The 25,918-nt window shown below is 41.5% G+C and overlaps 1 protein-coding gene across 6 annotated transcripts in view; it reads right to left on the reverse strand.

Moving 5' to 3' along the window:
* The window catches only part of rnf220a (ring finger protein 220a), a 100,751-nt gene extending 79,146 nt beyond the window's left edge, over positions 1-21,605 (reverse strand). For 2 of the 6 annotated variants that reach the window (XM_061295644.1, XM_061295643.1), the window contains exons 1-2: positions 21,277-21,597; positions 11,795-12,795 (exon numbers count right to left, since the gene is read on the reverse strand). In XM_061295644.1, the coding sequence (XP_061151628.1) occupies positions 11,795-12,446 (652 nt within the window). In that variant the 5' untranslated portion in view covers positions 12,447-12,795; positions 21,277-21,597. Of the gene's footprint in view, positions 1-11,794; positions 12,796-21,276 lie in introns of all 6 variants that reach the window. The other 4 variants (XM_061295647.1, XM_061295646.1, XM_061295645.1 and 1 more) reach the window with 3 other exon arrangements.
* Between the last annotated feature and the right edge of the window lie 4,313 nt (positions 21,606-25,918).

Genomic DNA, 25,918 nt, shown 5'->3' on the forward strand with positions numbered 1-25,918 from the left:
GCTTCCCTACCATTTCTCTCAGCTTGTTAAAAAAAAGGCTCCTAATTAGCGCTTGCCTAACCTAGTGATAAACTATCAGCTATCCTTCTTACACACTCTGAAGAAAGGGAGACATTTATTTTAGTGATAGTTGGTCTTTCCTTTTTGCACATTTGCATCCAATTCCTTGTCTGTCCTTTGCTTTGTTTGCAATTATTGCTTTCAAAACCACATTTTCCTCTGGCACGTCTATTACCGTACTTTCCGGACCATGAGGTGCAGCCGACTATAAGGCGCACCTTCAATGAGTGGACCATTTTAAAACTTTGCCCTTATATAAGGCGCACCGGACTATAAGGCGCACTGTCGGCTTTTGAGAAAATTTTAGGTTCTTAGGTGCGCCTTATAGTCCGGAAAATACGGTATTTTAAGTAAGGACGAGAGTCAGTGCAACAAAATCTTAAATGTGACACTTCTCAACATTTCTCAATAGCATCTGAGTATGATCGACGAAAAGACTACTGCTAATAAAATAAATCAAATTAAAGCTGGATAGATTTTAATAATAACACAGAACCTAACTCAAATCCAAACTACAAGTCGCACTTATAGAGCCTTCTTTTCTACTCCAGCATACAATTTCAGAAGTTTTCTTCTGGGATCCCCTCACTCATCACAGAGAGCTTGATGCGTTCAATGTCTTCAAAACATGTATACTCGATCATCTACTTGAGTTTGTCAGAGGAGCCAATCAGGTGAAAGGGAAGGTTGCAGCCAGCCGCAATGTTCTTTTCGAAGAACTGTCGCTTGTTCGGGGCATTGTGACCAGCCGTTTGTCACGGAAAAGGTCGTTCATAATAAGGTTACAAAAAAAAATCCAATCAATCAGTCAATTTCTCTTTCTCTTAATGTGGCTTGTTAAAGCGTTCTATTCTTTGACGTCTCCGAGGTCATTCCCGACCAAACAATTCCAAGGACAATCAAGTGCGCCCCATGTCCCATTTAATTTCACAAAGCAAAAGTTTACTTTTTGCTTCATAAATATTTGATTTTCATTCATTGCCTCCAGATTCATTTTATGATTTTTGCAGCCCATTACGACACTTCTCGCCCTCCCTCCGCCGTGCTCCTCTTCTCTCATTCTGCCCTTCTGTTTCTCTCTCAGCGCCGAGGCCATAGATCTCTGTAACAGGCACTATCTGCAGCCCTAAGCCCTAATGAGGCATCATAAGGAGAACAGTTTGCAGCAGCGCCGCGCTGTCTTTTATTTGCCAAACCATATCTCTTCCTCTGGCTGTTCCCGACTGCCCTCTCCGCATATCTCAATTGCTCCATCAGTCTGCCCCGCTAGCCATATCTCTCCCTCTCGGTCTCTTCTTCCCGTCTCCCCTTCATCTCCTCCTTTCCTCGCTCCGGCTTCCTTGTCGTATTGTGCTTTATCTCTCTTCTCATTCACCCGCTGAGCTCCCTTCTCCCTTTCCCCCGGCCTTGTTGGCTTGAATCATATCTGGCCGTCTACATATGCTAAAGCCTGTGTAATTACAGCAGCTCTTAAATAAAGACACGCTCCTAAAGCTGTCAACTGGAATCACAGCTAAACAAGGCAGGAGGGGCCTCCCGGCAGCTACAAAGCTGTCATACATAGCTACGGATTTATCACCGTCAAGGATGAGGGGAGTGGGAAGGATGTGTTCGCAGACTGGCTCAGATAAATCGACCTTTAATTTTTACAGAAAATGTGCGAGGAGAAACGAAAATGCAAGAAAAATGACATTGATGCGGGTGTGGGCTAAACTACTCCAGTAAAATTTTAAGGCCTGTCCACACCAGATGTGACATTTTTGGGACACGTTTCATTTAAATGGTTTGTTTGGAGATGAAATGGGGAGACTACATTCATTGGTCACATGGTCAGGTACGAGCCGCTTCTAAGTGATCCATCATCCATCACATGAGTTGTGCAAAAAAAAAAAAAAATCTCTTCCTTTAAAGGAGGTAAAAAATTGAATGGTTTTCATGATATATGAATAACAGATAGTAATTTTGATTGAAACAATAGTTCTGTACAATATGCAGTGTTGAGCTCACAATGATTTATCATCAAATGTAAACTATTTTTATTGGCATAGAAGTAGACCGCAAGCTTATTGTAGTTTAGCAATGAGCAACATAACAATTTAAAACTTTTGGTGGTTACCAGTGATTGAAAGTTATTATGTATTGAACATTTTGTATTTTGTATTATGTATTTGTCCAATAAATGTAATTTACAATGATGGCATGGGCTCCAGCTGAATGGATGAATGAATGAACAACGGGAGTTGATTCATTTTCAGTTGATTTTCATTGATTGAAAATTTGACTGGGATAAAAAAAAGGTTGGTGTTACTCTTAACAGTATCATTGCAACCATCACTCTCATTTTCACACTCACTAAATACAATTATTTATATTTTCTTTCAATGTTTATAGATTTTCCTTCAATGTTTATAAGAATGTGTTTAAGTAAGGAATACCCAAATATGGTGACAAAGAAGCTTCATAAAATCAATGTAATTTTGTCAAACTTGTTATAGCACTGCAACTTTTTTTTTGTCTCATCACGGCATTCTTATTCCTTCACAGCTCTCTATGCTCTCATCACTATCTTGAATTTTCCTCGCAAACATTTGATTAAATGGCCCAACTCTGGCTTTTTAAACAGTTGCTTAATCCTCCAGTCTCCCATCTCTCTCTTTCCCCACCCTCCTCCAGTCCTCTACTATTTCCCCCTCTCTCTTTTGGTCTTGACTTCTGCAAAGCAGCAGTACAGATTGATCAGTCTCTAAAGGCAGTGTGCTATATGCTGCTGATGTCGCACTATCCTCCATCAAATAGGGAGCAGTGTGTATGTGTGTGTGTGTGTGTCTGAGCAGTGCAAAGCGAAAGTGGAGCGGACATTTTTTTTTAAATGTATTAATCGTCGTGGTAACATGGGATGAGAGTGACGGAGACTGGCTCTATTTTTTTTGACAGAGCAGCCGCATGTGACAAATGTGAGGACATGCCAACACACTCAGACACACAAACAGAGGCGTGTAATTTGTGCTCGTGCATCAAAAGTCTCAGCGATTAAGGCAACGTATTCCTTACCAAACACACACACACAGGAACACACTATCTACGGGGAAATATAAAATAATTCACCAGTAATCACTAAGACGCTTCCATTGGTATTCATCCCGATTCGCTATGATTAATAACTATCCACTGCAAACTTTATCTCTCTTAAAACAGTGTTTGTGTATTTTTGCACACATAAACAAGTGGAATTTCCTGATCTACAGTCACTGCTTTACTTCCAATTCACCTTTATTGTTTGTGTTTTTAGCTATATATTCTTTCCATTAATCACATTTTCATTAGCTCTAGAAGTCTTTATGAAGATTTATGTGCAATTTCCTACATAAATAAAATATAGATATACAATTTATACATGTAATGGAAAAGTGTGCATGGGGGGGGATAAAGAGTGAGGCATAAATGATGTTTGGAGATTTTGGGAAGTTCTGACGTAAGGTTTTGTTTTTGGGAAACTTGAATATGTTCATAGAAGGCTTAACGTAGATGTGCAAGAGTGAGACGTGTGTGGTCAAGATGTTTGCAGGTCCACAGAGGAGATGATGGAAGAAGAGCCGAAGGGTGAAGGACATGAGAGCATGCCGAGCAAAGGAGTGGAAGAAATCCGAAAGGGAGAAAGGGATGAAGGCAATGGAGGAGAGGAAAGAGAGTAGAGGAGAGGTGACAAGCCTTCGGGGACAGACAGAGACATGAATAATTCATCAACACTTGTGATGGACAGATTAGAGGGAAAAATGAAGAGGGACAGAGCAGGAGGGAGAAAAGGGGAAGAGGAAGCTGGGAATGAAAGTGGTGGAAGGAAGGGGAGGAATAAAATGACTAACAGAGAGAGAGAACCAAGAGAAGAAGAAAGCAAGTGAAGGGTGGAGGGGCCACACACTGGAGTTCTTTGATCCTAACAAACCTCTCTCACCCTGACACCGCCATGCCATCTGGGGCCCACACTGCGTTTGTGTGTGTCTGTGTGTGCATGAGACCCAGAGACGAGACAAAGGAGTGGAGATGCTACAGTACGTGTAATTTTAATCCAAATTGCAGTTACATACTGATTTTTTATTTTTTTTTGTAAATTGTACCAGACTTGCATACACCGATCGCAATTGGTGCTCGGTTTTTCTCCAGATCAGAAATGTGCCGTTTTAATATAGGTTCAATATATCTCTTACTGTTTTTCTTGCTTGTGTGAATAATTTTGGATCTCCAGGTGATGGCATTCTAATGAAGAAGCATAATGTAGATACTGAATGTAATAAAATGAAATTACTAAAACAAAATAAAAATACTATTGTGCCAAGAATCATGTGATCAAAAATATGCACCTGGAACAAAATATTTGGACACACTCCACAATCATTGCACACACAAACAGACTTCAGTTTTAACTTCCCATGAAATCCCAATGGTCCATCAATCTGATTGAATTTTGAATTTTAACCCACCCCCATTTTTTTGACTTTCACACATGCTTTCTTTCTCCTTTCCCAATTTTCTTTTCCTTTTCCAGCGATTGCACCTGCCTTTCAATTATCCCAGCCAACACTTTTCAGCTTATAGAGCGCGTGTATATCAGCAGGAGCAGGGTCAGCATGCAGCCTGTCCACATTATACTCTGGCCCTGCATCGCTACAGACAACAACCTCACCTTGTTGGAGTCTCCCCTCTGACTCACACACGCTCCCAAACTGCCATTACCGTTTGGCCAGCGATCAGCTATTACCAAAGACCTTGCGCTGGGATGTGGCAACGGGTCGAAAGACGTGACCTGCACAGCATGTCTGACATTGATCTAAAGTCAGCTTTATTTTATTCTTACTGTTTTTTTCTAAATTTGTCATAAAAGCTGCTGTGGCTATATGTTTATGTTGTTATGGTTTTGGGTAATGTAAAATGTCTCTCATGTAATATGCTTTTGTTAAAGTCCAATGAGGCGTTTTATTATCATGGACCTCAATCTTAAATGCTGGAAAACTCTTTTGAGTCTGTCTTTTAGCTTTCAATAGCTTTAAAAGTACGGCACCATTAAATTTTGGGGGGGGAACATTTGCAGAGTGAAACTACGCACAGCACACAAATGTCAAAGTGCACTTTTACCTTAACATTTGTACAAATCAGGAATTTCTGCAAGCAAACTCAACAGAGTGGGACTTGTGGAACCCATCAGGCTGAATTTAATTCATTCTGGGCTGCTAGTTGAATTCCAATCGGTCAAATTAAAAACGGGGAAATAAAATCAGTATATTAATTATTAAATTAATATTATATTACTTTAATATATAACCGATATAATTATTATATTAATAATTTGCATCACAAAAGCTGTGCTTTCAAGGAACATATTACCATTGTCCGCTGCATGCAGGGCTACTAACGACTTGTGTAGCCTTGATTGGTAGTGTCCCAGAGGTCATAGGTCTCTTCACATATGTGACGCTTGGTGTTAATAAGATGGTCTAATTGAAACAAAACTGTCATCTATAACAACGAGATGAAATAGAGATAGAAAGAAAGTGACAAACTCTGTCATCTTTATGTTTTATGTTCTGGAAACTCCCATTCAAAATTGTAATTGGTTCAATATCTGAAAAACTGTTGAATTGATTATACAATCAACCATATTTTATCTCATTTAACAATGCTTCAGGACAACGGATGTGCAGGAGACATCAGGCTGTGTTAAGCACTTGTGCACTTCCACACACATGCACACAAACACACACCCTCCTCTGTTGGGTGTAGAGGAGAATCAATATGTCTTTGAATGAGGGTCAGAAGGCTTGTCTGCCCAGGGAGAGCTGACAGATTTGCTCTCTTTTGCTCTGCTAAGCCCCTGCCTTCTTTTAACACCCCCCGACACACACTCATACACACAAATATCGAGATGCAGAAACACACTCATACAGATGGGGAGTGGGGGAGTGCACACTACACACATATGCACAAAGATGTGACACTTGTCCCAGAGGGCAGAATTCCTCGCATTTTGCCGAGAGGGTGTGACATTAGTCGCTCTACATCGAAATGAACCCTGCTGCGCACCCCAGCAAACATGTTTACTGTGTTAGTGAAGGCAACAGAGGCCTGGCTTGGAATACAGAACATGATCAATCAGCTGGAACGCACACCATGACACACAAATTTAGAAGACGAAAAAAAAACGCCGGTTTATCCCAAGGTGACACATCATGGATTTCTTTTTTTATTGTTCTTTGCAAAACTCTGCAGTCCTGCAACATGCCATGCGGGTGACACACAAGTATTTCCTCTCAAGGTGTGTGTGCGTGTGTGTGTGTGTATACCATATGTGCATGCATTAACATACTAAAGCAGTAATTAGTAATCAGTCAAGTAGCTAAAGACGTGGATCGATGAACTTTTAAAACCAGTCATTTAATAATTACAACCATCAATAGTCACACACTGATTCATTATTGCACCGCACTACCCATCATTCTGCTCTTTTTCGACTGATATCAGTAGTTTATCATTGCAGAGAGCTCATGTTTATGAAATGGAGCTTCATTGCATTAATCTGGCATCAAGTAGACGATTATTCTTTTTATTATTACTAATAGTAGTAGTAGTAGTATTTCACAGATGGAAACACAAAACCCTTTTGCGCTAATACTGTACAAACAATAACAGAAAGAAACAACAAGATGACTCCAGGAAACTCCCAGAAGCCTTTGCAATCAGTTTCTCATGACCTTGACTCTGCAATCACTTTCACTCAACAAAGATGAAGTCCAGCTGACAGCTACAGGATCTGAATATGAGCTAAGTTGCACATCATAAAGGTGCTCCAGTGCGGGTTTTTTTGCATCCAGTATTGGGTGTGTGTGTGTGTGTTCATGCATGTGTGGCACGGATGCACAATTACCAAGCAGGCGCGAATCGATAGGTGCCTGCTGACAGATGGATTAGCACGGTAAACAGATGATACACACACCGCTAAATTATTCATCTGCTGAACAGTGGGCTGGGATTCCTCACACACTCAGTGACGGACCGGGGAGAAGAGGAGGAAGACGAAGGGGGTTGGAAGGGAAAGTTAGAAGATTAAAGATGATGAGAGGATTGCTTTACTCCTTTGAGATTCTCACAAACAGTATGTTGACTTTGGAAAAGCTCGGACCCGGGTCTGGAACTGTTTAAGTGTGTTTGCTGCTGTCTGTTCTGCTTGGCTAAACTTTCCTCTGATGCGGCTTTTAGGTATGCTGCGCCACCACAGGGTCAACATGAAGTGCGGGGAAAAGATATTTGCCATACGGAACACGCAGTCGTATTAGCAAACAGTGACACACTCATCCTCAAATTTATCCCCGTCTTTGTCTCAAGTGCGGGCAAATCCGTGATCATTGGCTGTTCACGCCTTTAATGACACAAATGCAATTTCACACACGTACAAGTAGACGCGAGAGAATATGTTGGCCAAACCTGACCATGCCATTGGGACAATATTTGATGCTACGGTTGTCGTTGATTTTACAAATAGGTTTGTTTTCAAATACGGCGCATTATTGTGGGATTTACTTGGAAAAGTGCATTGAGCTGCTTCATTAAAATGCACAAGTCAGACCAATGCCAAGGCCTAACATTCTTAATTTTCTGCATCCAATTACACACCTTCAAAAATATCTTGTATGCCTTAATGTTGTCTTCACAATTTACGCGTCATTTAATGGTATGAATGATTTTTTTTAAATAGCCCTGGATTATTTCAGGTTATATTGGACATGTGTAGTCCGTCCGAGTCTCATAGTTTAAAATTGCTTATATAAGGTAAGGAGCTGACTTTTTTTTTTAGGCTTTTCTACTTAGACTCAGTTGTTCAGTGACCACCATGACTTTAGATTCATTCGCAAATCATATGAGCAAGCACACGCTCTAGCATGTATGTAAAAGAACCAATATTGATTTTTTTTCCGCTTTCAAAAGGACCTGGGGGGGGGGGGGGGGGGGTTATGCTGCAAATGCTAATTTGAATTTACAATTTTGACAAAAAAAAGGAATATAAAATAACTTGTAATATATAAAAGAGGTGATCTTAGGAGCCTTTGTGAACTGACAGTACTGACAGTACACACACACATGCACACACAAACTGTTCGTTCGCATCATGGCTACCATCAGCAGGAACCAATCAGATTTGATGAATAATTCAAAATTAAAGAGGGTGTGACCAGGACAGGGAGGGGTAAGGCCCCTCTGCCAAGCCAGCAGGCCTTTTTGGAAACAGTTTGTGTGTGAGAGAGGGTGTGTTGTTGTGCATGAAAGTGAGGGGGGGGGGGGGGGGGGGCTGTCACACTAGACTGCATCCACAAACTGGCTGCAGATTAGATTACTGAGGAGGAGAAGAGGGGAGGGGTGTCGAGAGGAAGTGAGAAGGATATAAGGACAGCGATGGTGGGAGGCGTGATGGGGAAGAATAAAAAGATGCAGCGGAGGTGTGACGAAGAAAGGAGACAAAATGAAAAGGAAACGGGTCTCGCAACTCATCTGGATGAGGAGATTTGTGAATACCATGAATCACTGCAGGCTGAGTTGTTTGCTAAAGATGATCAATAACTTTTTTGGACTTCTGAATCAGTCCGGTGATGATTTTGTGTGTGTGTTTCTGGGTTGTTTTGCTCTGTGGTATCAGCAGAAAATTAAGTGGAGAGATTTTTTTTTTTTTTAGACTATGCTTTAATGAAACTATGGAAAATATTACGGCCCATACAATGTATCCGCAAGAAGTGTTGGTACTTTTGAAGCACGCTCACATACACACATACACACAAACACACGTTATCTGTGTTCAAATGGAGTGGCTGGGCCAACAAAAGGATCGACAGGAAGCGACTAATCCTCGAGCCAAACCATCATTGCAACAGTGACCACAAGACTCACATCAACCAACTCTGCTTGTTTGTATGTGCCACACAGACAAGGGTAAGGGCAGGGATGGACTGTTCAGAAGAAAGATTAAAAACCTTTGACTCTTTTCCTTTTAAAGCTAGAGTTTAGAGTGGGGATATTATCAGTAAGCAGCTATCCATACGATTGGCTTTACAGAAGAGTGACAACCACTACCCTAATAGGCCGGGCTGGGTGGGCGAGTTGAGTGTGTGTGTGGCGCACAGTTGGGGACTGACAGGGAGACAACAAGGCTTTTAACATCTGGCTAAGCACTGTCAAGAAGACACACATACACAAACATGCACACACTCTAGTTGGCTGGTGAGTCCCAGTCCTAATTATTAGAACACTCTTACTTAACTTAACCCCGCCACTGGACCGTGACAGGCAGAGATAGAGGGGGAGGGCAGCCAAGGTGGCGGGCGACAGATTTTTAGGAAGACAAGAGGAAGGATGAGCATTTCTATCTCCTAGACAGATTTTTTTTCACAGCAAGGGGGGAAAAAATACTTGTGCATTCTTACTTACTTTTCTAAGTGACAATGAGTGAATGGAGTACTCTAAAAATTTTCCTTAGGTGTGCGTTTGACAAGTTGTTTGTGTTTATATGCCCTGCAATTGGCTAGCAAACATTTCTGGGTGTACGACAACTTCCTGAAAAGCGCCGGGATAAACTGCGGCACACCCGCAACCTTAATGAGGATAAGCGATTTGGATAATGGATAGATGGATTGTTAAAAGTGGAAGATTCAGTGATCCAAATTTAGCAGGGTCAGGATCAGTGTGCATCTGATGATACAAACAAACAGTCCACAGCTGTCACACATTGAAAATGGAGGACGATGAGAATCTGGTTAGGAACAAGGCATCAAGAAAAGATGGAGAGATATGTCAGATCCAAAAGAAAACATGGATCAGAGCAAAAGCTGGATACCAACGCATGTGCATGAATAACTGATATGCACAAAAACAGAATCCTTGCAGCAAACAAACACATGTGCCAAGACTGTCAACAGTGCAATAATTCCAATCACATGTAATTTCTATGATTGAATCCCCCTTTTGATCGGAGCTGCTTTGTATTAAAGTATCATTACATAACAGGCAATACCATTTATAATAATGACATGTTTTGTCCCAAAAGGCGTGATGGGGACTTTATGTGTAGGTTTAGCACTTGATATGTTAGCGGCTTTAGCTAACAGCCGTCGTGTCTTCCTGTGCATTGGGGGGATTTGGGAGGGCTTTGCATAGTGCAGCATTTTGTACAGAGATGACAGAAGTGGATGCAGAACGTAGGGATGAACTACTTTTTAAGTCATATTGGAATATTTAGTTCAGAAAAAGGAATTCCTCACACGCCTCGGATTAGGTGTGAGATGATTGGTGCGTCATCACATAAGAAATATTGAGGTGTAAATGAAGTATTATTCCCTTTATGACGGTCTGAACATAAATTTAACTTGTCTCCTTTCTGAAAAGAAAGAAGAAATGTTTTATGTCCCTCATGGCTGCTGTTTTACAAAAAAATTAAAAATCATTCATTTGCATGGTATAGTTTCATGTCACGTGTATCTGTTGACATCCCACTAGCAGCACTTGCTGTAAAAAATGTTCCAGTTCCAAACCTCACGGGGTTGTGCTAAAGTGTTGTTGGGCTTTTACGCATCTCTACTCATTGAACAGAACCAGTGAAGGAGAACCCATAATTCTTTGCTGTGAGCAGAGCCTCCACACATCCAATTGCATTAGAGGCCTATGGTAAAGGTGGAGGCTTCTTCTGCCAAGACTTAACCTGATTAGATTGGGATTCAGCCGTTCCAAAAGACAGCACAGAAACCCTTTTTTTTATGACGTGTTCTTACAAAGCTTTAGTATTGTTGAACAGTATCGGTTTCTCAGTATCTAACAAATATCATGCTACATTATTGATATTATACAAATAGATGCCTAATCTTAAAATAATCTCTCTAATGGTTTTATGTACTTTTAGAATTCTTCCTTCAGCCATCCAGTTCTCTTCTCTACTTCCCTCACATTTTTTTTTATCAGATGAGCTTTTGTTATTTATGAGTTCATGGATTCCTCCCACAAAAATACGCTTCAGATTGAAACCTTTGAAAGAGGATTGGAAAAAGAGCACAGATAACTTTGCAAAGGTGAATATGAATAACTTAACAAAAACATCTCATTTTAAATGATTCACTAGATCTACTAGTTTTTGTGATTGTAATATTTCCTTCTATTCCCATCACACTCACACACAGGCATCAAAATGCATGCATGCACACACACACACACGCATACATATATATCCTCGTATGGTTTTGGGAATGTGTGCAAATATTTTGGCTGCCAGGGTGGAACTATGATGAATACTGATGGCAAGGAGCATGGCCGACATACGCACACAAACATGTACACAAACACACACATACCCCACACAGAGTATGCAGAGTGCGGAAGGGCCAAATGGCATCCCCTTCCCCTGGTAAATGCTAATGTGACTAGTAGAGCTTGTTGGCTTGTGAATCAAAGATTGGTTGAGCCAAGTGAGATGATGACAAGAAAACATAGATGGGATTGTTTATTGGGGTGTGTGATGCAAGTCTGTAACATTCTTTTGGAAGTTGCTTTTTTAATTCAAGGGCCCCAATTGGATTTGCCTACATGAGGTTTTTTTTCTTCTTCTTGTGACTTTTTTCAGCAATCACATCGCAAAAAAACATTGCATTCATTTTTTGCTGATTATTAATGTGTGTGTTGCAAGAGGGAGGAAACTTAAATGAGAACTTACAGCGTTCCATGCGGTCCTCAGGGCTGGAGGAAGTCTCTCGGTCTGAAAGGAGGCCAGACACAGCAAAGATCTTCTTTCCGCTGTCCTCTACGGCCTTCAGGGCGCTGCTTGGTGAGCTCCCGGGTGGGATCTGGGCACCACCAAAGTCATATTCTTTACCCTCAGCATCAGAATAACGGAGATGGGGAGAAGCGTCTGGATCCATGCAGCCTTTGAGGCGCTTAGCTGGGGTGAAGGCAGACTGATACCCGCCTGGTGCTCCATCTCGATCCTCAGGAGACGCAAAGGGCCTGAAGGCCCCAACGCCACTGTGGTTCAACATGCTGATTGGTGAGCAGTCCAGATTAGGTGGAGCAAACTGATGATGGAGGTGGAGGAGGGATGGAGGAAAGTCCCTGTTGGGGAAACCTGGTGGGACAGCACCTTGGCGGTGATACATTGACGCAAAGGTGTACGAACCATTATTAAATGGCAAGTGAACATCTTTCTCGAGAGAAACGGGGACACCAAATGGGCGTGGTTGCTGGCAAGAAATAGAAGCATCGCGAGAAGCTTCAGCAGTGGAAGCCAAGACCATGAGGGCTGGAGAAGCCAGGGGGTTTGGCAAGTAGGAGGAACTCTCCATCTTGAATGCTGCTCTGTGGAGGTCCATGTTGAAGTAGATGAGATTGGTTGAGAGGATTTTAGGGGGAAGAAGAGGAACTGTTTCCTCCTCAGAGAAACTGAAAACAGACCCTGTGGAAAGGGTCTCCAATAAGAGTCGTGAGTCTTGCAGGTCAGTAAGCTATCTGGCTCCGATTGCGGTTTTAGTTCATTACTCTTCAGCAGAGCAAAAATCTACTTTAGTTCTGTAACAGGTGTTGGAATGGACTTTCTTCTGTCAGGGATGTTCTACGCTTTGCCTTATTCTGTCCGGTTGAATCTGGAGTTGAAGCCCTTTAATTGGAGTCTGTCGTGAGGGTTGGTTGTCACAGCGGGTTCCTCATCTTCCTGTGGTCAAACTGTGAAGAGACAAAACCCAAATGTTAGATTAAAGCCATCTCCTGCTTCTTCCATTAATGTGGTGTATGAAAGAAAAAAAAAATCACAAAAGCTGCTTCTTAGCATTTAGCCCCAAAAATTCCTTCCCAGTGTTCAATCCTCTAAAACCTCCAAAAAACTAATCAGTACCACCTTCATCCCTGATTCCCGCACTCTTTAGAAAAAAAGTTCACAAATTACATCTTTCCACTCATATTCTTTGTTGCACTCCAGCTTTATCGAATGCCTCCTGCTTGTCCTCTATTTTGCAAATCAATCCCCCCCCCCCCTCAGAATCCTCATCTCCTCTCATCCTCCTAGCACTATTTCTCCTTCCTCTGCCATCTCCGATCACAGTCTAAGCCGCTTATTCTTACCATCTCCCAGATCTTACTGGACCGGAACCACTTGTCTCAAGATAAGAGCCCAAACATATTTTTGCCGCCCACCCACATGCCGACAGACATATCTGATAAGAATCGATGAGGTTCAACCCATCAAATAAAGTACATACGATAAACTTTCATGCTATTCTACACTCTGTGCCATCTTTTAATTTGACGATTTTTTTCACTATCTGACCTCTCTTTTTGCAGTTCTCATCTCCTCAGATAGCTCCTTCTCACCCTCCTTTCCTAACTCTCTTCTCCCTTGGGTGATTCAGATGGGTGATATCATATCAGACCCCTCCATCTGCCATCCAGGAAATCTGACTGAGTGAATAAATTAGCTGTACTGTACTTGACCTCACGACCCCAGCATCCGCGGCAACAGTCTCGAATTCATTCTCTCCGGGATTAGATCAGAGTGCGCGATTGGTCGAGCTGGCGTATGCAGACGGGCAGCCAATGAAACGATAAAATAACATTTAAGAGATGTTTATCCCAAAAGGGCAACTTGAAGGTGGATGGTTTGTTGAGCATTAAAAAATGCTATGAAACTGCTGCGGAGGAAGACTTTGGAACTTGGTTATGGATTTAAAGGTGATATCGTTAGAAATCGGCTCTAGGTAAAACCTGTTACGATCGATTAGTAAACTTGATCCGGGCTTTGGCGCACTCACCTAACTCCAACAAGAAAACACGTGCCAAAGCCCAGGGTAAGCTGAGAGGAGGCACCCGGGCACCGTGAGATGTTTTACATTACCGCAAGCTGATGCAGTGGTGAGAATGGCTGAGGCTAACACACTTTTGATCTGGACTGGTACCATGTGATCTCAGATTACATATCTGTCTCCCCTTTTTCAAATTCATTTTTTGATCATCCACACACCATACTAGAATTGGCTCTTTAGTCAAACAAAGAAATCATCTCTCATTCATTTTCCCCATCACTTTTCGACCTCTGCTCTTCTTTGTCAGGTGCAACAATGAACTTTTCCCCGTGTAACCTTCGAAGTAGATTGGAGGAGAACATAACATTTCTATTTCAGCGTTATCATCATTTTACTAAAGGCCAAGAGAATGGTCATTGTTGCATTCTCATACTAACCACAAAAGCAAAACTTCTGCTTTCAATGAGGTACAGGACATTCAACATATTTCCAGAAACTATATTTGCACTTTTGTACATCTCCCCAAAATCAAAACACAAGCACAATAACAACCAATGCACAAAAATAATATCAGTCTATGCCGCTTACAATCCCATTTGCTACTGAGGGGGATATAAGCCACTCATTGTCTGACAGCAGCTATATGCATTTTATAATAGAAAATGTCACAGGGGAACATTTACCACGCTAGCATAATTTGATTACTGTGTATGAGAAAGATACAGCCGTCGCTGCGATATTACACTCAAGGGGTGGTGGGGGGTGGGCAATTTGTGTCAAACGTGTACTTAAAGTGACTGTTTTACCAATGTAGAAATTGCTGTGTCAACATTGATGCACCTCATCAAATGAGACGTGTTGCGGATTGTATTTGTGATACATCCAAGATTATTAACTTTGATGTTATTACTTGTTGAATGTATCAGAAACACAAATGAAAGATTTTGGAATAGTTAACGGACATGATCAGGGAGAGATGGAATGATATGTGGGTCGGCTTTTTTGAAGTTTTGATTAAAGCAGATTTTTCTACTTGTTAACCTTCTAAAATGTCAGATTTCCACTCGTGGTAATCAAAGGAATAAAAAAAAAATGCATTTGGAGAGTGAAGTCAAGACAAATACTTTTTAGTTTTCCTACATCTGGCTCCAACAAGCTACATTATCATGGCAGGATAGACCGAGTCACAATGGACCCAGTAGTCCAGAACCTGCCTTTTTCATGGAATCATTTTGTTCTGTCAAGAGGATTACTTCAAGAGGCCAAAATCTCTGGAACATCTCTGCCAAAGAACAACATGCATGTTTGATGACTCAGGCCAAGTGCCAGTGCAGCACTGGCCTGGAGTCTCTGAGACCATCCTCCAATTGAGCCGCCTGCCGGCCAGCATTCAGTTTCCGCATGTTCCGTGAGCTGTTTTTCTTTTCTTCTCTTTTCCACTCTGACTCTCTCACCTGTGTCCACCAGTTTTATTTGTCTAGCATTTGAGTTTCACTCCCCCAGCCACTTCATCTAGCTCATCCCAGGGGGATCCTAAAGCATTGTAAAATTCTGTTCAACTATATGTCAACAGCTATGGTGAAGCTGTTTTTAGAGGATGGAGATGGCTGACCAAAAGTGACAATTTTACAAAGATTTTGAAATATGATAAATATAATATGAATTTCCTATCCTGATGTGTACCGACCTCAGAATTAAATTAATACATCGCCCAAAATCGGTACCAGCAACTTTGCGTGATCTTCCTCTTCCCTGGCATCTCCATTTTCAGATTGATCAGAGCATTCTGCATTTTAACCACCACACAAATCCATCACATAAACATTTTATGGTGTACTGTTAACCTCTTTTATTATTAAAAGAACACAGAATACAGGTGGAGGTACTTAACATGTGATCTCAATAAATGATCACTTCTTAGGTGCATTGCTTGAAACCAAGTATGACATTTGGGGTACAACGTAGAATGACGAGAAGTCATCACACTGACCGCACTGTGTGAGTTTCTCAAGAGTTATCACCGTCTGTTGGTTTGGTAGCAACGGCCAGACTATTTTATCACTGCTCTGCTTAGTGGCTAATAAATGTTATGGACAAATGCAACCAAACACCGAGACGCTTTCAGTGTAAGGTGGTTAAGTTTTACTGCGCAACTTCCAGGCAGCTGCAAGCAGATGTAGTATTCAATTTTGGGATGGATTTGGATAGTTAGGCCTTTGCTGAAAGTTTAATAATGCACGATATGATATCCAACCTTCAGTCAACAACTTCCATGCACAGGCATCAAAATATTACAGTAAGATTTCATACGGCACATGGAAACAGCGTAATCGTGTGAGCTGGGTAATGATATTCCGCTCGCTAAATCAATACAGATTTGTACAAACCAAGCGGGCTATACAGCATGTGCCACAGCTAAAGGCGCCTCAGCTTGCCGAGAGTGGAAATAATATGACGAAGCAGGTGCAAAATATCTTTCTTTATGTGCTAGCGATGTGATAAAGGCTAACATGGAATAACCTTAGCAATAAGAAACTAGGATTTAAAGACTAAGACTCTGGGGATATTTGGAGACACAGTGTCATGCCCTGGGCCTGGGGCAAGGATTTCTATTCATACCCAGTTCACAGGACACGAATCACAAAGCGTTCACTGACAAATAAATCATTTCTCCTGGTCACTGTACAGCAAAATCAGTATGGCCTCCAAGCGACAAGTCGCCCGCTGCAAACGACCCCGACAAGCTGACAGATGACACCAGCGCCTTTGCTGACTGACAGGTGAGCTCGCCGTCTGCCCTTTACGAGTGCCGCTGAGTGAGCGTGTGTGGCACTCTGTCGCCCCGCGATGACTCTTTATTGCCACGTTACGTTGGCGTGCACAGCAGCGGTCACTAATCTCACAGGCAGACAGGAGGCTCGCTGTCTACTTTGAACAACAAGCTACATCCAAGCCGATTAAATCTAACAAGGCAAAACTCTTCTCGAATGTTCCTCAATTATGGAGTTAATATGGTTGATTACAACTAACGAAAACTACACTGATCCTGATGCCTCTTCTAGGTCAAATTTCAGGAGCAGACAAGAATACGGTAGGTAGGGCGTGATGCTTTGTAATGAGAATCAAATCTTTACATTTAGTTACCACAATGCAGTCAAGTGTGCAATGTGGATATCATATTGGTGAAATGATCACATGCAGGGTGGTGCTTGAGTGTGTGCGTGGTAGGATCAGGCTCCTTGTATCATCTCCTGTCTGGATGCCCAGCTGGCGTCCGGGAGAAAAATGATAAGTAATCTACACAGATTCTGACTTCTTACAATCGATGTGCGCCGGCCCAGCGTATGTGTGTGAGTGCACGCACAACAAGTAATTGACAAATGAACGACGAAACCTGAGAGAGAGAGAGAAAAAGACACCCAAGGATAGAGAAAGTATATCCGACATCCGACACAACTCCTTCCCCCTCATTAGGCTGCTTGGCTGACTTTCTCTTGTTGCCAGCGATATTCACCCCATAACAGCCCCAACAACTGCATTAGTAGTCCCTGCCGTCTCCAATGCAATCAAACCATTAAACACAGTGTGCAGATCACCTCCATGGAGTGATTTCTTTCCAATAGAAAATGACTGAACTTGAGCTACTCCCCTTTCCTGTCATCAATAAAGATAATAATTTGATTTACAATCAACTCCCAGCAGTTTTCCCTCTTTTTGGGGGACAATTATCGCATAGTCAACTTGTGCAATTAATAATAAAATTGGCAAAATATTTTGAAAATAAGTGAAGAGACATTTAAAAAAATTATGTTGGACTAAGCAAGATTGCATCAAAAATGCAATTTGCAGACTGCAATTGCTTGGGGAAAATGAAAAATATTAAGCCATAGAAAGCTTGCAACATACTATTCATTAAATTAATACATCAGGCTTGATGATAGTGATTGTAAGAAGAGAAGTACAAAGTTTTGGGAGGCGCAAAGCACGCAGGAAGTATTTCCCTGCAGAGCGTGTGTTCCAGCACTTATTTACCCGTGCACGCCTTGATTTCAATTACATTGCGCTTGTCAAATTAGCTCGCGTGTGCTGCGTTTATTAACGCAACACAATAATAAAACGTACACCTGAGAGAAGGAGGAGAGGAGGGGGTTGAAGAACTCAGGAGTTGCGTATAATAAAGAATGAGGAATTAGTGCATAAGACTTAATAGACTTGGGGGGGGGGTGAGAGGAGGGGGGTTATCAAATAAGTCGCGAGTGAGCGATCTCTGCTTAATTTACTGTCCGTGTCATGATGGGTTAATGCGCGCAATGATGCGGCAATATGTTCCCAAATATAAGCATATTGAAAAATAATTGTGAATTTATGGAATGTTTTATTTCGTATGTCTATTGAGCAGAAACAAATTAATGGCCGTGGCATGCACGTCCATGGAATTCTTTTTTGTCTTATTATTATTATACAAAAATTGTTTTAAACAGGAGCGTGGTTAGAGAAACGCACTTGCTCAAATTAGGGGGGGGGGGTTACGCATACGGAACCCCTACCCCCTTCCACGCCCCTCAATGGACGTTCTGTGTCCTGGGATTCCAATTGAAACAAACTTCTCACTCAGCCATCGACCCGGGATAGAGGTGCGCAATGGACATTAATTTTAGTTCACTTCTCGCTGCACAGAGCATGGAGCCACGGAGATCAATGACAAGCAATAAAAACTGACTGCACGGGGTTCGAAAATAAATCATGTGCTGCTGTTTTTCTTTACTTCCCGTGCGAATGAAAAAAAAAAAAGCGGGCGACATTATATATTATCGGTTCAAATCAATAAAATTATCGAAGTACACCTTGAAGGAAGATATTTCAGAAAATCTAAATCGCAAACGGTTGGTTAAAAAATAATCTACATTTGTTTTTATATTTCTGGATATTAGGGATGATTATTTATTTGCTTCGCTCAAGACTAATACACGTACGTGTAGAATAATGTTTTCAAAATTTGCAGATGGCTCCTTCAAAACAAGGAGATCACTAAACCTGGAAGTCAGTTTAATTTGAAAGAAAGGCGTTGGTCTATAAATCACTCGGGCTGGAAACGTAAATGGAGAAATAATAACCTGGATGCACTGACACGCACACATCTTGACATCTTGAACTAGAAAAAACGCCACGTGAAAATGACCTTCATTATTTTTAAATTACCTCGCCTTTTTAAATCATGATTAATATGCATTAAAATAATAATTTACAGTAATTCTAGAGGTTAAGCAGATTTTATCCATCGTATACAAATATGGATCAAATACATTTGCCTGCATTTCAGCTGATTTTTTTTTTAAATCGTATTAAGAGAATATTATTTGGTATTATTGTCCTATGAAAGTAAAGAAAATGTAATTACTTCTTTTAATTAAAAAAATCTGTTCATGTGTTTCACATGAAGTCAGTGAAATTGTTCATTTTCATTTCTTCTGACTTGGCGTTACTTTTAATGAAAAAAAAATACAACTTTTTCACCAGCCGGTCCCGGTGCAGTGAAGGTAGCTTATAACGCAGAATGCGAGCCATATTGCCTTCCGATAATAACTATTACCACACATTCAAAAGATGAGTGTAGTCTAGTCGAGTACATTTAGTTGGAAATTAAACAGGCTTGCGCGGTCGTTACAAGACAGGGTTGGTTGATCCGACAATCAATAAATCAATTTCAAGTCATCCATCACTGAAATCAAAGTAATGATCACTTGAGGCATATGCCGGTTTATCGTTTCTTCTATTTTAAATTTTAAATGTAATGCTGTTGATGACCGCTTTTAGTGCAACTCCGCTTCCTCTTTTGAGTCTTTATAATCAAATGCAGAATTTGTACACATCTACTTTTAGTATATATTCTAAACCGTTGCGAATAATGTTGCGGTTGAAGAACAAACACAGCAGAAAATTAGAATAAGGGAAGAGTCACCCGTCTTAAATCGATCAGTAGCTATTGCCCTCCGTTGAAATAAAAATAAAGTGAATTGGCAAAAGAGGAAAAAAAGAAAAAGTCCATCATATTTTGTAATATGGGACTATAACTTTCTTTGCTTTGTAAAACGGGGTAAAGTCAAGGTGCTTTTCAACGACAAAAAAAGTGATAAATCTTATTAAAAGTCAACGAAATTAATCATCCACAAGTCGCGCATTTAAAATACCCTCGAATTGTGGATCCGATAAAAGTGACATCTTACAAAAGGGAGGTGGTTTTTAGGGATGCCGATTTTGGTTTGCGGTGCCCGGCCACGAATCTGGAAGCCCTGGGAGGCTTCCTCCGGCTTGACGCTACTTGTTTGGAAGGGGGGTGGGGGGTAAATTATAACTGCTCCCAGTTAACAGGTGTCTCCCGACTCGAGGCCTTTGTAAGTGTACGCGTGAGGTGGAAACGTGCACGTGCATGATTGTGACGCGACATTATTTCCAATTAATGTGTTGCAATTGTGTTAGACACTTAGCAGAAACAAAAGCTATTTTGTTTGGTTTTTGTAAAGGTTTGTTTTTAAAGTGAATTTGGGTTAAAAACATTTTAAAACGTTTAACAAAATCAGTAGAGAACCTCACTACATTTTTACGGGCCAAAATTTGGAAATGTTCTTGATTAAAAACAGAGCATGCTGCGCGTCGAAGCCATATGTCACCATTAAAAACTGTTTATTGCGCATACGCATTTGTAATTAAAAAGAAATGTGACTAAATGAACTAGAAGCCCTGCTGTGGACCAAAGGTAAATATAAAACAGTCAAATGGGGTCTAACTTTTTCATTTTCATTTATTAGGGCCATGGAAAATTAATTATTTGATATTTTGTCCGAAAATAACGGGCTGTCAAAAACAATTCTCCCTTGCCATATCCTGCTTTGCCCCAAAAACGCAATGTGTAGGCGTTAAATATATATTACTTAGTTTTGTTTTTTTATCAAGTACTTAAATGTATATTTAGCCTAACTGTAATATAGTGACTGGATGACAATACACACAACACACACACACGCATACGCGCCCGTGCGCACACACACATTCGCGCCCGCGCACACGCACGCACACCATAATCCTCATCAAGTGTTTTCAGGAGAACACGTTCTCGTTTTGGAACCTGACAAGTGCATTTACGCACGCGCGCGCACGCAACATAAACAAACAAACACTCACGCACACACCTAAAGCAATATAAACGGACATGAACACACACCCAGATGGTCTGAGTCCAAAGGGACACAGTGACTTGGCGTGACTTTCTCCCCTTTTTCACCCACAAGAGTTAAATGCACAGTCCGCCCTAAAAACGACTGACAGATCCTCTCAAAAGAAACAGAAACTGCACAAAAACTAACTTCCTAAGCTTTAAACTCGGAAAGTAGGCGAATAAAGTATTACTCACCTCTTCGTGGGAGAATCCACCACTTCTGTGGAACCTTTTCGATCTCCGTCTTCTTTTTTTATTTTTTTATCCTCACAACAAACCCAAAACTTTTTTGCCAAATAGCAGTAGCGGTGGCTCGTGCGCCGCAGCACCGGAGATAACGACAAGTAAAAGTAGTTAACACCTCCCTGTTAGCTTGCCCAAGGAGGACAATGTATGTGCGTAAGAGAGAAAGCGAGAAGGGAGAGAGAGAGAGGGAGAGAGAGAGGTTGACTTTCCACGCTGAGTGTAAAGTGGCTATCAGTAGCGCGACGTGCGCGTGCAGCCCCTCAGCTGAAACGCGGAGCGGAAAGGCGAGTGGGAGCCGCTTAGGGAGCGCGAGACACGGTGGCAGGCAGGAGGAGGTGGGGTGGTGGTGGTGCTGGGGGGCTCTCAACAGCTAAGCGTGTGAGTGGGGGGTGTACGGAGAGGAGGAGGGAGGGAAGGAGGAGGAGGGAGGGGGTCCGGAGGGCAAGAGCGCACTGGAGACGCAGTGCTGCCGCGCAGTGCTCGGGTCGCTCTATGACGCAAGGACAAGAACACGCACACAAGCACGCACAATTTAAGACCCCCCCCCCCACCCCCCAACCCACCAATACCACCACCACCTTTCCTCCTATCTCGACTTGGTCATTTCAGGACAGGCAGTTTGCTCTTTTGGAAGAGTCGGGGACTCCTGCAGCTAGAGCACCTGCGCCAATGTCTTGAAGCTTCAAAATGGACCTGCAGCCCTCGCTAACCACTCAACATTGAAAAATAATGACGACAATAATCTATGGTAAAGAAACAGCCGATGTAGGCTTCTTGCATTATTTTTTTTTAATATGTAATGTAGTAATGATCATAAATGTGTACAAACTTAACAAGACTATGATTCTTCATGCTTCAATCCTCATTTAACTATTTTTAGTCCCTTTTGCAACTAAAGCTAAATGATAATGTCTGAACTTTAATTATCATGAGCTACAAGCAATTGTAACATTCTTGTTAAGCACAATTGGGTATTTTAAAAATAAAATATTCAACTTATGAATTGACTAAAAAACGTTAAAGGCGTATTGTATAGTTATTTTTACCCCAAATAGCAGCCAAAGGTAGCAGAATAAAATTTCCAGGTATTGTGCAGCAACCAAAGAGGGATGTTATCCAGATTGTGATATTCATAATTGAGAAGACTATTTTCTTTTTGATTATCTCTTTCTGGACAATGGTGCATGATAAGGTAAGGGACAGAAACGTATATACATATACCATCTCTGCCCCTCTCTGTCTGGTGTTTCTGTCCCCTGGGCGATTTCAACAGCTTTGTGCGCAAAGTGAATGAATTACCCCCTCTCCTCCCCCCCCCCCCCTCTCTCTCTCGCTTTCTCCTGTCAAACAGACAGCTTGCCATAAAGCCGATGAAGTCCACCCTACTAAAGAGGTGGGCAATCAGACACTTAAAAAGTGAAGATGTGAGAAAGTCAATTGGAGCTTGCGCTCCTCGTGCACCATTTCTTAAAAAAAAAAAAAAAGTAAAGCATGTCCAACAAATCCCCCTTTTTAGTCACGCAGAATCAGGGAAGTAAAATTATTTAATTCCTCCAACTATCAAATATAAAAAAGATGTGTACTTTTTGACCCTTCTCGTGTTAAACTATTTTTCGGATCACCTGATTTAATAATAAAAAAACGAAACTACATTTTAACTCTCTTATTTCGTGTGAAGTTTCAGTGACAAATCATTGTAATTTGACAACTACAATGAACAAAACGGTGGAGTTGAGGGGAGTCAGAGAAAACCAAAGGAAGTCCATTGCTCCCCGTTTTGTTATTGTTTTAACATCTCTGCACGACACCTCCTGCTGGTTACACGTGGAAGTGAAAAGCAATGGAAGAAACTAAAGACTCCCTCGTTGGCAGCTAACACTGATATAAAGATGACATAAGATGTTAAGGACAGTAATGTCTGGGTAAAAAAGTGTGTGTATGTATATATATATATATATTTATATTGCACACACATATATGCACATACACACAAATAATACTACATACACATATATATAAAACATTCCATCATCACCTTCCAGTGAGGTCAAACTTGCCTTTACGTAAAGATAGAGTGTGAAACATTATCAAATTATCGACATCCACATTAGTCATGTTAACATCTGTCCTTTAACATATTTAGAATCAGTGTTTGAATGCCCCAACCCAGCCCGGACTTTGATCTAGTTTCATGCTATAATATACTGATGTTTAGGTAACAATAGCGTGGGAAAAGTGAAGAGTGTGTGTGTGTGTGTGTGTACTGGGTGGTCTCCATACACATGAGGGGCAGTAGTGGCAGTGTTGTCTTGCTAATAGGCTCAGTTTGGAGTCAATGGGCTGACTGAGGAAGAGGACCATCCATGTATTAGATCCTTCTCTATTCAAAGTCTAATGGCAGCCTTTAGTCCAACCCCCTGATGTTTTGAAATTCTGCTTATGTGTGTATTGACAAGGAAGCACTTTGATAGCACCTGTTGCACTGCTGCTGTCCACAACTCGAGAGCAAAAGCCACTTCAGATGCACATACTTGAGTTGGAAAAAAAACACTGACATGAAGGCATCTCAGTTTTTTTCTAGATTCTACCTTGATTAAAGTTAGGACCTCACAACTGAAATGTAGATACAAGCCATGTTTTTTTCCACAAATGTCGTCGTACTAAAGAGTGGAAGCTAAATGAGTCTAGATTTCAAATTACTTCCTCCACATTTGGTTATTTAATTGCAGAAATTAATAAACACTTACACACATGCTCGCATTCCCTCGTGTCTACATGGCCCTGCAATTAGCTGGAGTCATTGCCTTTTTTCCTGAAGTCAGCTTCAGAACAACTTTGACCCGAACCAAGATTAGGTTCATAGAGGAAGGATGGATGCTGGAACACTGTTTTCTGTTTCATGGCCATCTCAAACTAAATGACTTTTTTGTCATTCACGACTGTCATGCTGTCAGACTATCAGATAAATATCGTTCGGTGTTCTGGACTGGGTGAGATGTCATACAAGTCTGTCACCGACTAGACCCCACCCAATTGTCGTAGGCTTCCGTCAAGATTCAGTCCATCAGCGCATGTTCGGTAAGGTAGGACAAGCAGCTGTCAAAGTCGACAGAGGCATTATGTGCATATTCTCTGTTAAAAAAAAAGCTTGTGACTGGAGACCCTACTTACATATGTGCTAAACGTAAATATCGACACATTCCTCATTTTTGTGCAGGGGCCAGGTTTGGCTTTTTTTTGGCAAGTTTTGCTAAGCCTCGCTTGGCACTTTAGCAGACAGAGTCTTTTTTTTATTCCACGCCCACCCCTGATGATTAGGTGACAAAAACTACACTTGACTTTAAACCCGGTAAAACCAGGTCTAAGTTGTGGCGCAGGTGGTGTAAAAAGACTGTACAAATGCTGGAACTTGTGGCAGATGTTATTGTATTTCATTCATATAACATCATTAAATCAGCGTACATGTGGTGCTAGTATTGGGAAGAGAAATAGGGCCCTTAGTGTTGTAAAACCGTTTTGTTTACGCCATAATGATGGAGTAAAAATGAATAGTTCGGCTGGCACTATCATGGTCTCATTTCTCTGCTTACCATGTAAACATATATAAGTTAAGTTTTTAAACAAGGGTGCTGAGTGATGTCTATGTATGAGAAAGTGGGGGTACATTGTTGACATCAGACATTCTTTTGAAATGCGAAAACATGGTACAATATGAACAATCTGACTAATACCACACAAGGTGTATTTCACCAAATTGGTCTTAATTTGTTAAACAAAATATACAAGTTGTGATTTACAGCTAATCTGAATGGGCAATGGTCACGCATATCGTTCTTTTTAATAATTTACGACAGGTGGAATTTATAGTTCTTGCTTCCGAGCCGTGCATGCAGCCATATCCATATGTCTATGATATAATGAGATTTTAGCACAGCAAGATTGTAAATTATGGTGTGATTTGCTCTCTTGCTGTTTTCGTCTGAACGTGTGTGTGTGCGTGCGTGTGTGTATGTGTGTGTACGGGGGGGCAGGGGGGTAGCTTGGGGATATGGTTGGCATTTGGCTGCCACAGCGCTCTAATTGCTGACGTACACACAGATAGATGGGACCTGATGGTTGGTGTCGCCACTGGAGGGAGAGAGGAGGAGGCAATGGGAAAGGCTGGCTGGGGTTGACGAGAAGGAGGAAAGAGGACAGGGAGGAGGAGGACGACAGGGATGTTGGGGCATGGATGGATTGGTAAATAGATGGAGAGACAAGTGAGAAGGAGAGATATTGTCTTGTGGCGGGAGACGCAGCTGCCAGCGGCTACACGGCCAAGCGGTTAACCGCACTGAAGAAGACACATTTAGTAAAAGCAAAGTGGGGAGACGAGGGGCAAGAGTGAATCCACATTCATCTCGCTCTCGGATCCGTTGCTCCGGGGAGCTGTTGGAAGATGAAGAATTACATGGCCCTGATCCGATTACATTACAGAACCAGTGATTACATGGATTTGACTCGTGTACCAACGAACAAAAAAAAAAAAAAATGAAAGGAGGGAAGAGGAAACATACATGATCTGATTAATAAAGTAATTATGTGGTATTTG

Source organism: Syngnathus typhle, linkage group LG13 (assembly GCF_033458585.1).
Source record: "Syngnathus typhle isolate RoL2023-S1 ecotype Sweden linkage group LG13, RoL_Styp_1.0, whole genome shotgun sequence".
Taxonomy (NCBI): Eukaryota; Metazoa; Chordata; class Actinopteri; order Syngnathiformes; family Syngnathidae; genus Syngnathus; species Syngnathus typhle.